This window comes from Protomyctophum parallelum (genome assembly GCF_964188405.1).
Source record: "Protomyctophum parallelum genome assembly, chromosome: 2".
NCBI classification, from domain to species: Eukaryota; Metazoa; Chordata; class Actinopteri; order Myctophiformes; family Myctophidae; genus Protomyctophum; species Protomyctophum parallelum.
The window spans coordinates 32,614,362-32,629,020 of NC_139699.1; the positions used below are offsets into that span (position 1 = coordinate 32,614,362).

The following is a 14,659-nucleotide window of genomic DNA, read 5'->3' on the forward strand; positions in this document are numbered from 1 at the left end:
GAATCAGGCGTTAGTCTAAATAAATGGATTGTACCCCTTTTCGCATGTTTTTTATTTTTTTATTTTATGAGAGACAATTTGTCAGCCAGGGTGTTTCAGAATAAACCCAGGGTTTTTGGCCGTGTGTGTGTGTGCCGGGTCTTGCTTAGCTCCACCGTATTGATTGGTGCTGGAGCGTCCATCCATCCCTGTAACAAAGACTATTGATGTCTGAGGAGTCCTGATTTCCCCTTTGGTCAAATACCATGGACAGCGCACTGCACACACACACGCATGGACATGGACAGCGCACTGCACACACACGCATGGACATGAACACATGGGCAGCGCACTGCACACACACGCATGGACATGAACACATGGACAGCGCACTGCACACACACGCATGGACATGAACAGCATACTGCACACACACGCATGGACATGAACACATGAACAGCATACTGCACACACACGCATGGACATGAACACACTATCTCACACAAACCCACACATGGACAAACAAATGGATACAAAAAAAGACAACACATTCTCAACACACAAGCTTGCGATTAAGCAATCATTTTGGCTAGGTGTGGGTTCCATCTGTTTGTAAAAAAAGTATGTTGGTATATTTTGCATTAATTTACTTTGTGTTTTCCTGCAAACAAAGCATGTTGAGCTTTCCGTATGTTAACCCATTTTGGGCGGGAACCCCTTTTTGGTGTTAGCATCATGTCGTGCTTTAGCTATTGAAAAATAGCAGATCTACAAGCTTGTAGTTCTGCTATTTTTTTTTAATCGAAGAATGACTGCCCTAGAAACATAGCTTTTTCAGAAAACCGTCAGGATGTAGAAGACATTTTTAGAATCTGATCTCAAGTCAAAATGGGTTAAAATGATGCTGTATCAATAAAGTTAGTTTGTTGGATATTTATATGGATATGAAACGGTTCCGCTAAAAACAACTTTTAGCCCTGAGCCGGTTGCTAGGCAACACCTTGCTCACCCCCACCTGCACGAAACATGCGCGCGCATCCATGGACCATATACACACCACAGCCATCTTACCATAAGTTAATGGCAAGGTGCTAACAAGGTGCAACTTCCCATTACAGCCCATTCATCCAAACAGAAAAGTCCTATCTGATTGTAGTACACAACCTTAATCTCACCAACATTGCAACTGTACGAAAAGCTTGAATTATCCTCTTTCTATCCTCCTTTGTTTCATAAAAATCCCCTGCAGACATGTTATGAGCTACTTTCTGTCCTTGCAGGTGACTCTTTTTCTAAGTGTTGCAGTTTGGAAGTGCTCGTTAGATATCACTCAACTGCCCTGCGTTACTGCGTACCACCTGATTTGAATTTGCACATGATGCAGGAGGACATTGCTTTACTGAAAACGAGTGCTTCCAAGATGGCCGCGGTCTGCAAATGGTCAATAGAGCTCATTTAGGGATGCGCCGATCAGCTTTTTTGGGACCGATTCCGATCACCGATTGTTTTTCTCATGATCGGTCGATACCGATCTTGTGTGTAAGGAGAAGATTTGAATATTTGCAAAATTATATGTCAAAACCCACATCCAAACTGTTCCTGTGTGTGGGGAGGAAGGGGAGAATGTTTAGGCCTGTCGCAAAGATGCTAAATTATGTTGATGTTTCTCCAGATAGGGTGAATTGCCGATCACAGATAGGGTGAATTGCCGATCACAGATAGGGTGAATTGCCGATCACCGGATCGAGTCATTTGGAGCGAATATCTCCCGATCGGTAGCCGATTGAACAGAGCATCTCTAAGTCCAATTGTATAATTACTTGCGCAAGCAGAGCGCGCAAGTAATAATTTCGCCCGGTCTTCGTTCACCGCGACAGCCAACCCGCCATTTTATGCGTATGCCAATAAAACAGCAAATCTGTGCCTGGTTTGCTGGGACCAGATCACATAAATGACCATATGTCTTACGTCATCATTTAGAGCTAGTCATACGTATACTATATACATAATCAGTAAAATAAAATAGCAAATTGTGCCCGATCTGCTGGGACCAGAGTACATGGTGTGTATATGTATGACTAGCTCTCAATGATGATGTAAGAAATATGGTCATTTATGTAATCTGGTCCCAGCAAACCAGGCACAAATCTGCTGTTTTATTTGCATATGCATCAAATGGCGGGTTGGCTGTCACGGTTTTTGGCGCAAAGTAACCACAGTATACCGCTAATCAACTTACTGTACAACTACATACTCTATATAGTATATGTATATGTATACGTATGTCTTACGTCATCATTTAGAGCTAGTCATACGTATACTATATACATAATCAGTAAAATAAAATAGCAAATTGTGCCTGATCTGCTGGGACCAGAGTATGTGGTGTGTATAATATGTATGACTAGCTATCAATGATGACGTAAGATATATGGTCATATATGGTAGGAAAGAGTCATCTTATTAAACTGATCCATTACGACTGCATGAGATTATTCAATTCAGTTAACTACATAAAACCTGATGAAACTATTTCTATGATTACGGCATCGACGGGAATAGCAGCTTTTAATATTTGAGGTGTGACACTCCATTCAGCTTTATCTTTAAAATCATCGAGATTTGGAAATACTTTCTTACCACTGAATCAAGAAAAGGTAGCATTACTAGAAAATCCCTTACAAAATCTGCAATTATTAATTATAGATGAAATTTCTATGATTGGTGCAGACATTTTTCAAGTACACAAACGATTGAGTCAAATTAAATGCACAAATGTTATTAAAAATGGCTCAAAGGTACAAGAACCGTTTGGCAATGTATCTATTTTAGCCGTTGGAGATCTATTCCAATTACCACCAGTAATGCAAAAATACATCTTTCAAGGTACAAGTAATGCAATGGCTAATATATGTGGTAATGGATGGGATTCATTTAAATTGTTGGAACTTAATGAAGTAATGCGACAGAAAGATGATTTGAACTTTGCTGTAATGTTGAATCGAGTCAGAGAAGGAGAAATAACAAATGAGGATATCCAACAGTTACAATCAAGAGAAATAAATCCTAATGATGATAATTACCCAGAAGATGCACTTCATGTCTTTGCAGAGAATACATCTGTCGATGAACACAATAAGTACAAACTTGATAAATTGAATATTACTATTTGTCATATAAAGGCAGAAGATAGTAGAAAAGATAAAGACACATGACTATTTGATCTGGATTGCACAAAAAGGATACTATCACAAACAGGAGGTTTACCAACTACTCTCAGTATAGCAATTGGTGCACAAGTGATGTTGACTACTAATGTAATGGTATCTGATGGATTAGTCAACGGTATCAGAGGATTTGTTGAGTATATTGACTTTGGGAAAAACGGCACCTATGTTACAGTAATACTCGTTAGATTCCAAGACAAAGATGTTGGTCTTAATGCAAAGTCTAATAGCAACTATAAAAATTACCCAGAAGCAGTTCCAATCTACAGACATGAAGCTATCATTTTCCATGGAGGCAGAAGAACAGGATCAACAAATAGGTTTCAATTCCCGTTGACATTAGCTTGGGGATTAACTATACAAGAGATTGTCGTATCTATGAAGGGCTCACATTTTAACCCGGGACAAGCCTATGTAGCATTCAGTAGAGTGAAAAGGATAAGAGATCTATATATATACTTGACTTTAATCCTAAAAAGATCAAAGTGGATAAGAATGTAGAGAGAGAAATGATACGATTACGACAATCACCTCTAGAAAATCCAAATATACGGAAGATAATTCAATTACCAATAAAACATTCATTAAAAGGGGGCACGGTGGCACAGTTGGTAGTGCTGTTGCCTCACAGCTAGAAGGTCCTGGGTTCGATTCCCGCTCGGGGCGCTGTGGGTGCTGGCGGCGTGTTTCCTCCTCCGCGTCATCAGTGCCCATACCCGAAGGCGGGGTTGGCGAAAGGGCCTTTCTGTGTGGAGTTTGCATGTTCTCCCCGTGTCCCCTAGGGTAGATACCCTCACAAAAAATGCAGTAATCCTGGTCTCTAAACTGCCTCCCCCTGGCCAGCCGGGGCGCCTGATGGAGGGGAAAGGAACTGGTTGGAATAACGTGTTCCTTCCACGCGCTACGTCCAACCAGGGAAACTCCCCCCTGTCAGGTGTAAAGGAGCAACTTGGACACTCAAGCATGAAGGAAGCATGAGTTAAGTCCGTTGCTCTCCCCAGGTTGGCGGAGGGTGTGTAGAGCCCAGGATCACATTAGATGATTGACACAGGGGTGAAAATGGGTTACAAAATCGTGGGATAAAAAATATATAAAAATAAAAAAAACATTCATTAAAAATCGGATTGTTGAACGTCAGAGGTTATCTAACACATTTAGAAGATATAAACTCAGATTCCCAACTCGAAATGTTGGATCTAATAGCTTTTACTGAAACACACTTAAAGAAAAATAATAATATTACTTTTAAATTAAAAACAATTAACACGAATTACAATACAATCAGGAATGACAGAGAATATGATATAGGTGGGGGAGTTATGTTTGCTATAAAATAAGATATTTCCATTGAAATAATTCAAAATTAAATCAGGATATTAGAAAGAGTAGAACACGTATGTATACATGTAAAAGATAAAGATCTATATATCATTCTTATGTACAGATCACCTAAAACAGACCTTTCGAAATTAAACACATTTCTCGAAAACATGGTAAAGTATCTATCATCTCCGACTTCTGCAATTATGATAATAGGAGATTTCAATGAAGACCATTATACTGAGAAAGATAGAAGTATAAAGACCTTCATGTCAAGATTAGGCTTTAAACAATTAAATACAAATCCAACTACAGATTACGGAAGTATTTTAGATCATGTATATTTTAACAAATGTGAAAGTATTATTACAGAAATTTAAGTTAGAGACACATATTACTCTGATCATGATTTAGTATTAATATCACTATAGTCCAACATGAAATACATTTAAAACAATTGACAATTTACAATAAATAATAAAATTATTATACTGTATAATATATTTTAATTCAGTTTATATACCTTTTTTTTCATCACATATCAATGATTTATTTTTCTTTGAAAAACTAAAAAGGGATCCAGAATATATCTACAACGATAAAAGTGTATTTCTTATATAGATAGAAACTTGAACCATACTTAATAATACTAGGTGTTTATATGCATAAAGTAGGTAGGTAGCAAATAGTTACACCTAATAATTATACATTTCAAACGTTCCTTCACAGATATACAGAGATTTGACAGTTTACAGCGGTCGAAAGTACTTGCGCGCTCTGCTTGCGCACTAGTTGGCCATTTATGGCCTACTAGTGTGCAACAAGCAAGTACAGTATGCACTCGACAGAGTGCAGTTCTAGTTACATATATATTTTAATTTGGTTTTTAACATTTTAAAGAACAAAACATTTCGTTTCCCCACACCTTCCTCCCCCCCAGCATAAATACAAATACATAATTGTCCTCTTTCTCTGTCAGGTCTTTGTGCACTGCATAATGCATATTCCAACTGTAATTACGATCTTCTGTTGCTGTTTTCTCGGAAAGTACGCCGCTGTCCATGGTGTTGATCATCCATCCTAGGTTCAGATCTGTGATTTGTGATTTTTCACGGCATTGCAATTAAAATATTGACATTTCTGGCGAAAGATAAACATTGTGTGCTAATGCTAACATCAGCCGTTTCTTGCGGTGGCAGTTAACTTGTTTTAAGTAACCAAAAGGCAAGCCATATACAGTATATTGTCCAAAAAACAGCCAACAGTGTATAGAACAGAATAAATCTTGGTAAACTGTAATTCTATATGGCCTTTTGTTTTTTTGTTTTTTTTGTTTAGTTTTCATTTCTCACAGCTTAGATACAGAGATGTTACAGGATGATAATCTGTCTTGCTTTAACGTGTTGTCAGCCTTCCACTGCCATTACCACTATTGTGATAAATGAAGCATCAATTTATCATCCAAACCTCGGCCCCAAAAAAATGAAAAATCTTGTCCTCCCCCACCCTCTCCATCTCTAACCTGTGCACGTTTCCTCTTATTTCTTCATCTACCCCCCCATCCATCCATCCATCCATTCATCCTTCTTTCATTGTCAGCTGCGTATGGGGGTTCTTTGTGTCTGCTAGCGTAGGACTTGAGATGGTGCCTGTCACCCGGCCGTTCACTGCAGTTTTCTACCCACTGCGCCAAAGGTGGCCCGTCTCCCGTCAATCACTCAGGCTCGCTATAGCTGCGGGGTGTGTGTGTGTGTGTGTGTGTGTGTGTGTGTGTGTGTGTGTGAGTGAGACAGATAAATGTACGCCAGATGATGACACAGGATGGGATTGCTCAGTGCTTGTGGAATCCGTCTTGCTTTTTAATCTGCGTGTGTGGTTTCAGTCGGTTTAATTTGATTAGCTTATAACCGATCCCTGTCCTAACATGATTTTGTCTACCCTCTCCCGCTGTAGGACTCCGTGGTTTAACGGCTGGGGGTTCAACCTGCCACGGGGCCAGTCTCTGCTGGATAAATGGAACCAGGTCCCCGAAGGCATCGACATCCTCATGACCCACGGCCCTCCCCTGGGTGAGTACAATTAACCAATCACAGCTCCCTCATCACCGTGCATGATGGCTCCACCTGTCATCACCAAAAAACCTCTATGAATATATTCCACATGATTTGAAATCATTGGCACACTGATAAAAGTGTGTGTGTGTGTGTGTGTGTGTGTGTGTGTGTGTGTGTGTGTGTGTGTGTGTGTGTGCGAGAGAGAGTGTGTGTTAGCACAAATGTGTGTACACGATTAGTACTGTATGTATGTGATTGTTTGAATGCATACTGTATGTTCATGTTTCTGTATTCTATTGATCTCAATGTGCAGCACTATAGCTCAGTCCCAAATATGAGTCCTCATTCTGTGGGTGTGAGGGAGGGAGGGTGCAAGCATCTCTGTATACGACTGCATGCCATGGTGAAATATTGTTTGGGTGAAGTTGTTTGTTTCTCGGCTACAAGCTGATTTAGTTTTCTTTAGTTGTTTCGCCCTAGTCGTTTCATTCTTCCTCCAGCCTTGTTTCTTGTGAGCTTCCCATCTGGCTTTATTGAGTGATTTCCTTCCCTGGCCTTCAGCTGCTGCTGCTGCTGCGCCCGTTTGATTACATGGAAACTCGATTTTGCACCAGTGTGACAGACGATTGGAGAGAGCAGGGCTGGGGGGAAAGGATCGCTGTAGAGGGGAGGGGAGAGTGAGAGAAATGATTTATTGTTTTGTGTGTGTGTGTGTGTGTGTGTGTGTGTGTGTGTGTGTGTGTGTGTGTGTGTGTGTGTGTGTGTGTGTGTGTGTGTGTGTGTGTGTGTGTGTGTGTGTGTGTGTGTGTGTGCGTGTGCGTGTGCTGTGCAGGTTTCAGAGACTGGGTTCCTAAAGAGTTGCAGCGGGTCGGCTGTGTGGAGCTGCTTAACACAGTCCAGAAGAGAGTGCGACCGAAGCTCCATGCCTTTGGAGGCATACATGAAGGTACTGTTTGTAAAATATGAAGGGGGGGGGGGGGGGGGCAGGTGGAGGTAATCAGAAGAATTGGCACCTGAGAACCCTTTTATTTTATATTTATTTTATAAATGGGGTGGGGAGGACAAATACATACAGTATAATATTTTAATGACTTAAGGCTGAATATTTCTACAATTGCTATAATTTGCTGTAAAGCCTGTGGCTAAGCCAGCCAGTCAGTCATTTTGGGCATACATGAGTTGAAGCATGAATTTAGGTCTGATAATGATGTAATATACAAGTCATGTATAGTTGTCTCCACCAGCCGAAGGCATGGGGAGAGTATGTTTTGCACTCCGTCCGTCCGTCCGTGTGTCCGTGTGTCCGTGTGTCCGTGTGTCCGTCCGTGACCAGCTAATCTCAGCCACCGTTAACCCGGTCGATGCCAAATTTTGCACACACACTCCCTGGATGCCAACCATGAACCTCTGCCCCAAACTTTCCAGAACGGCCTGTTATAGCGCCACCAGGAGGCCGCTTTGTGCAAAACAGGTTTTTGCACAGCACACCTACAGATTTTGTCCAAACATCACGCAAATTGGTACACAGTCTCTCTAGAGCCATTCAACCAAACCGGTCTTTCATATTTCTCACACTCCATCCTGATTGGTTAAGATTGGCTTCCAAAGTTCACAGGAGTGCTCAGTTTCAAACAAAATGCTGCAAATCATGAACACATCGCGTGATTTCCGTGAAATTGTGCACCCACATTCCCACTAGGCCGAGGACAAAATGCCACATGAACAATTTCAACTCAGCCTCAAGGTGGCGCTATAACTGGCCGAAAAGTGTTTTTACCTCTAACTGCACGGATCTGTGGATAACCTGGTGGAGACCTGTGCCCAGAAGGGCACTTTTTCTAGTTTACAATATTATCGACCATTTTCCAAAGCATCCTTATTTGTTCTTTTTTTTTTTTTTACATTTTGGAAAAAAACATCCAATTTATCATTAACCCATTCTGGGTGGAAACCGCTTTTGGTGTTAGCATTATGTTATGCTTTAGCTATTGAAAAATAGCAGATCTACAAGCTCTACGATCTTGTAGGTCTGCTATTTATTTTTTATCGAAGAACGACTGACATATAAAAACATAGCTTTTTCAGAAAACTGTCAGGATGTAGAAGACATTTTTAGAATCTGATCTCAGGTCAGAATGAAAATTGTCAGGATGTAGAAGACATTTTTTGAATCTGATCTCAGGTCAGAATGGGTTCAGGTGCCCACAATGTTTAGGTGCCCCGCCCACTCGACCTGTATCCCAGGTAGAGTCCTGGGGCTGAGCCCCTGGGGCTGAGACTCCTTAATGTGCACACTTCAACATCTCAAGGTCCTGGGTTCACATACGGTTCAGGTCCTGTTAACGTGTCATCTCTCCTCTCTCGCATTCACCTTCCTCTCTCTCCTCTCCTCATGTCCCATAAGTAATATTAAAAAAAGATTGTAATTATATGGGAAAGCCCTGGCGACCGCACCACTGAGGCACAGACGTAATTGACTCATGACACACGTTCCAGTTCATCCACCTTTTTGCTCTCTATTCCCTGTCGTGCTCTCTGTACTGTCCTACCTTCTGAAAGCAGAAACGTCTCAAGTATATGCCTATAGAAGATGTTGTAGCATTGACATAATACTAGGAAATGCTGACTTTTTGGAGCAGTCATGCTTTCAAACAACATACAGTATAACTTCAAAGACCCAGGGAAGCCATGCCATCATTAGACCGCAGCTCGTTTTTCAGTGTTTGACACTAAGGTTTCAAAAGTACAGATTATGTCCACTTGCCTAGTTTGTTGAAATTACTTTGGTCGACAACTATTGCAGTGACCTTTGTTTTTGTGTTTTGAATAGCAAATAGCATTTTGTACCCATTTTTACTCCCTAATTTAGTCTTTATGCCAATTAATTCCTCTCCGCTGTGGTAGATTATTCAGAACTCACATCAGAGTCTTTAAGAAATAATCAAGGTAGAGAGTGGTCTGTACCCGCCCAGGGAGGAAGCACGTATTCAAGCCTCCTGAGCCCTTTACATTTCTCTCTTTTATACACAATGACAGAGCAGAGAATACATTGGGGTGGTCAGTGGACATGGTCAAACATCGGCCTTATGTAAGAATACGTCGTCTGACAGACAACCAACAGACAGCCTTGCTTTCTATGTTTCCAAGGCAGTGTAGTATTCTCATCTTCAAAATCCTATTACACCGCACACTATAGTGTGTTGTCCCTGCTGTTGTACTGTATCGGTCCCAGTGAGGAGCCCCCATCGGGAGGACGGAATGCCTCCGCCCTACTCCTCCCACCCAACAAGTGCCACCCCACCCTGTAGGGATGACGTGTCGTGCAGTGACAAAATTTCAACCTCCACGCCCAGCTTCCCTCCCCTGACCACGGGCCAATTGGTGGGCAGATGCTTTACCACTGCGCCACCCGAACCCCCTGTGACCCATTAGTTGAACTGGGTTACACCTTTTTGATAGTTTTTACTTGTATGTTGTAAAATATGGAATAATGGCTCATGTAGCCTACCAGATCTGTATGTTAATCCTACTAGTGTTCCAGAAGCGCTAGCATTAAGAATACTGTGCATCTTATCACTGACACCCCTCCAGGCTGATTGGCAAAAGCCTGGAATAAAGATTCAAAGGATATGTCCGTGATGTACTGTACTGTAATGTGATGTCATGTGGAAGTGTTTCACAATCGGGGGAGACATTAACCACTTAATCCCCAGGCTCTTTTTTTCCAGTATTGAAGACTGTCACCACGCACTGCTTTGGTTGAGTTGACATTATGTGGTAGCTGTGCCGACTAATTCGTATATATTTCTTTATAATAATTTGACCCCAGTCGACGATTATTCAAGGCTTGATTGTTTATTTGACTGCCCCAGGGGGCACACTGTGCGCATCCCTACACAATTGTGTGTGCGTGTGTACTTTAGTGTACAAGTGATGCCACTCAGTTTGACTTTGCTTGTGGCAGGTCAGGATAGTCTGTTTGAAACCGATTAGTATTTAATCGGTTACTCTTGCATGCTTGTTCACATTTCTCAGCTGGTGCAGTCGGAATACGTTTTATTTGTCACATCACAGGTTTACAACGGTGGGTGAAATTATTTTTCTTGCTCCATAATTTTGAGAAGAGAGAGGACAGGTAGAGTGAGAGGAAAGGGATAGAAAACGGAACAAAAATAAATATTATTTATGTATTTATTAGAGGTAGGGAGCTATAGGTACATTATTCATCCCCAAGTGGAACTTGTGTTACAGCAGCTCTTATCATCAGACACAAACAAAGAAGAAAAAGGCATCTTTAAGAGACTGGGGAGAGAGAGAGCACTCTCTGAACAGAGCGCTAGGACATTCGATTATCTTCATGGACAGATATGTCTCATATTGTGTTAACAAATGACCGAAATAAAAATAAACTAACTAACTAACTTGCACTCTACTACTGCTTTCAATGGCCTGTATTTCCAAATCGGCGCAATGAATGTCGTTTCTGGTGAAAACAAGGTTTTTCAACGGCCGACAGCAGGCGCTGTGATACTCCCGGTCGGGTTATTCCACCACCGACAGAGAGAACAACAACCGGTGAAGACACCACACACTTTTTTTTCAATGGATATGGATATTTGGCTCTTCAAAATAAGGGTTGCACGTGATAAAACCTTGGCAATGCGCGATAGATAAATTAATTAATCCTGGCGGCCAGACTGTTTAACAGTGAAAAAATTGCATTGCTTCTCAGTCCCTATAAACACTCCAAAATGGAAAGCAAACTCCACTTGACCAAATACTGTATGTGCATGCGTCGGTTTGTCAGGAGCGAATCTCAAACTCCTCTCAATTGAGATCAACCAGAAAGAAAACAAAAGGCTTGCCTTGCATTACCAAAACACCCGCTGTCTCTCCATATTGACATCTTGGATATGAATGATATGATGTCAGAGAGATGCACATGGCAGCCACACCGTTGTTAGACGCTGTCTTGTTTTGTAGTTTGTAGTTCAGAATAGGGGGGTGGGGTTGATGCTACGATTTAAAAGCGATGGATGTCTATGAAAAATGGAGGGCTGAAAGCGTAGGGGGAGAGACAGGAGGAGGGTTTATTACCCAGAGATGAAGATAAGCTTCATTGGTCACCAGATGAAGGCCAGTTTCCCACCACACTCCCCCTCCACCCATCAGTCCTGCTAAAGGTTTTTCTCATCCCCTTCCTGTGCCAAGTGTTAGAGCTGTCTTTCAACATGACAAAATTATTCGGTCGTTCCTTAAAAAATGTTGTTTCTCCTCTTTCACTATCCATCCATCCATCTATCCGTCCTTCCACTTTGTGTGTGCCTGTTTATCTCTATTTGTCTACCAGGTGTTCTCTCTCTCTGTGTATGGTTGCCCTATTTGCTAACTGGCGTGTTTTGTTTTCTCTTCCCTGCTTTACGCTCCAGGCTACGGTATCATGACGGACGGCTACACAACGTTCATCAACGCCTCGACGTGCACGGTCAGTTTCCAGCCCACAAACCCTCCCATCGTCTTTGACTTGCCCAACCCCATCAGCTCATGAAACTAGAGAACATTGCAGAAAACCCCGCTGTCATGTTGTGGAAGTCGCGGGGGTGGGGTGGGGTGGGGTGGGGTGGCATGAGGGAAGCAGCCAGAAATAAACTACAGTTGCTGTTTTTGTTTTTTCTATAAATAAGTCAAAAGAAGAATTCTAAGTGTTTCTTTTGAGTAAAAAAAATGTAATAAAAAAGAATATTGGTCTTCTTTAAGCTGTCGTTGGGGTTGAGAATTATGTGGGTGTTGGATAATGAAGGGGGGAGTTTGGTGTGAGTGTGTGGGTGGGCTTCCGGGGTGTTGAGAGGGGGGGGATTACGTGGTTAAACAATCTTGCTATTGATAAGATATTGGTCGGATCTGTAAGATAAACTAATGCTTTGTGAATTTGTATAATTTCTTTTTGTGTGTGTGTGTTGGCCGGACAACGGATGCCATTGTTTGTTTTTTGTATCATCTGATTTCTTTTCTTTTTTTCTTTTTTTTTAATGCTCTCGTCAGTTCCTCTTTCTTATTGGCTGACAGGGACGCTGCCTTAAACTAGCTTTAATGTTTCTCAGCCGAAGCCCCGCTCTCTGCTAGCTCAGAGATAAATGTCCCCTCCTTATTTATTGCTTACTCATCCTTCCCCAGCGCAACACCTCCGCAATGTGCAGGGACAAAGAGCTATCACTGTCCAAATTCTAAAACCTCTACAAAAGCACCCTGTATTAAACACTTCCTTCTGGATTTCTGATTTAAATGAAGACGTAAAAAGAATTGGAGAAAATGTAATGTAAAAATATATATAAATATATATTCATGTTGTTAAACATCTGTACTAAAAGTCGTGTTGGGTGAAATGGAAGAAACATACTTTTAGGTGCATTTATTTTATTTTTTATTTTATTTTATTTGTGAATGCACCTCTATGGCAGACTTTGTCGCCACTCCCTTCAAATGCTCTTTGAACTTTTCTTTTAATGTATTGTTTTGTTTTTTGTATTTACTCCCCCCATTAGGGTAGATTGTTAATCTTGGATGAGAGAGGATCTTATTTTTTATTTTTGTCAGAGGCTAAGTAATTTCACAATCTAACAGGTGGTGGTTGGTTTGATTCCCAACAGCACGCCTGCCTAAACATGAGTTGTTTAAGTCCTTTAAGGTGTAAATCAGATAGTATTTGTGTTTTTATTGCTTTGTTTTTTGTTTTGTTATTCTTCTAATTTTGCACTGTGTGTAAATGCAATCTTGCTAGCACAAAAAAAATGTTGCCAATAGGTGTCTCAACTTTGCCGCTGTAAATGCTCTTTTGTGCTCTGTACCTCTCTCTCATTCTCTCTCTGTCCTTCCCTCCTTCAGTCTTTCTCTCCCCCCCTCTGATTGTATCCCTTTTCATGGAAATATTAGTTCCTGTTCTTTCAGTTCATTGTGATATATTTAGCTGCCTTTATATGCAAATAAAATTGCAAGATTTTTACTTAAGAAAGGCTGTTTGTATATTTGTTGAGAAAATGACATTCTATTCTATCTGTATATTGCCGTGATATACAGTACCTAGAAATGCAAGACGTTGCTGTGCCTATCACTATTTGAAATGTCTGCAATTTGACCCCGCGTACTGTATGTTCTGCATTAGTAGTGTAATTGTTGTTTTCTTGAACATTAGGTAAAAACTAAATGAGCAGTGCTATGTGCTTGTCAACATCCTAGTCCCCAGACCACTTTCCACATCCATTACTCCACAAATTTTACTTTATTCGTTTATTTGGTCGGGAAAGTGTATATTGATGAACATTACATTAAAAATGCAGTGTAAATATACCAGATTTAGCAAAACTTGCTAATTTCCATCTGCAGTCCCCAGACATCAAACAATACAAACAGGACTGACATACAGGACATGGCATAAAAATACCTAGTACATTTCAAACGTAATAAGACTAGTAAGAATAAGAATTAGAAAAGATTAAACTATTAGATAAAACTATTATTAGGGTAGGTTTACCCTAATAATCTCTCTAACACAGTAGTTGATATAAGTGATTTATGATATAAATTGTATATACATTAATATACATTTTTTTCTTCATTTTTTCCACCCTCAACACAATATTCAACCTTGGATAGAGACATTCAGACAAGAGTATTCTAGTGGATCTTTTCCCACTGTATATAATCCCTGTCTGCACGAATGTCAAGATGTAGAAACGTTTTTCCACAGATGGGTGCATGGTTAGCAATGGAGACTTTCTCTTTCCAGATCTCTCCCAATGAACGAAAGAAAGTAATGCATGTAACTCACTTAATTTATTGGGATATGTGTGGAGTTCTCAGGACTAAGCCATTTTCCTTCAGCGCCATCAGGTATAAGTTCCATTTTCCAGGGAGCCTGCAGAGATCTCTGCCAAGCCAAAAATAAAAGTTGCCTGATGCACACTGCACCTCCTTCACTCCGCCCTGCACCCCCGCCCTATTCCCAAACCACCTTCTGCCATCACCCCAACATCAAAGCAGCCTAACCAATTAACTATTCCTGAAAATGAGAGCACCGGAGCA

At 40.9% G+C, this 14,659-nt stretch overlaps 1 protein-coding gene across 1 annotated transcript in view; it reads left to right on the forward strand.

Moving 5' to 3' along the window:
• Positions 1-12,364, forward strand: part of mpped2a (metallophosphoesterase domain containing 2a) — an 85,167-nt gene extending 72,803 nt beyond the window's left edge. The window contains exons 5-7 of the mRNA XM_083759559.1: positions 6,480-6,595; positions 7,413-7,526; positions 12,010-12,364. Coding sequence (XP_083615685.1) covers positions 6,480-6,595; positions 7,413-7,526; positions 12,010-12,128 — 349 coding nt within the window. The 3' untranslated portion in view covers positions 12,129-12,364. The remainder of the gene's footprint in view (positions 1-6,479; positions 6,596-7,412; positions 7,527-12,009) is intronic.
• The last annotated feature ends 2,295 nt before the right edge of the window (positions 12,365-14,659 follow it).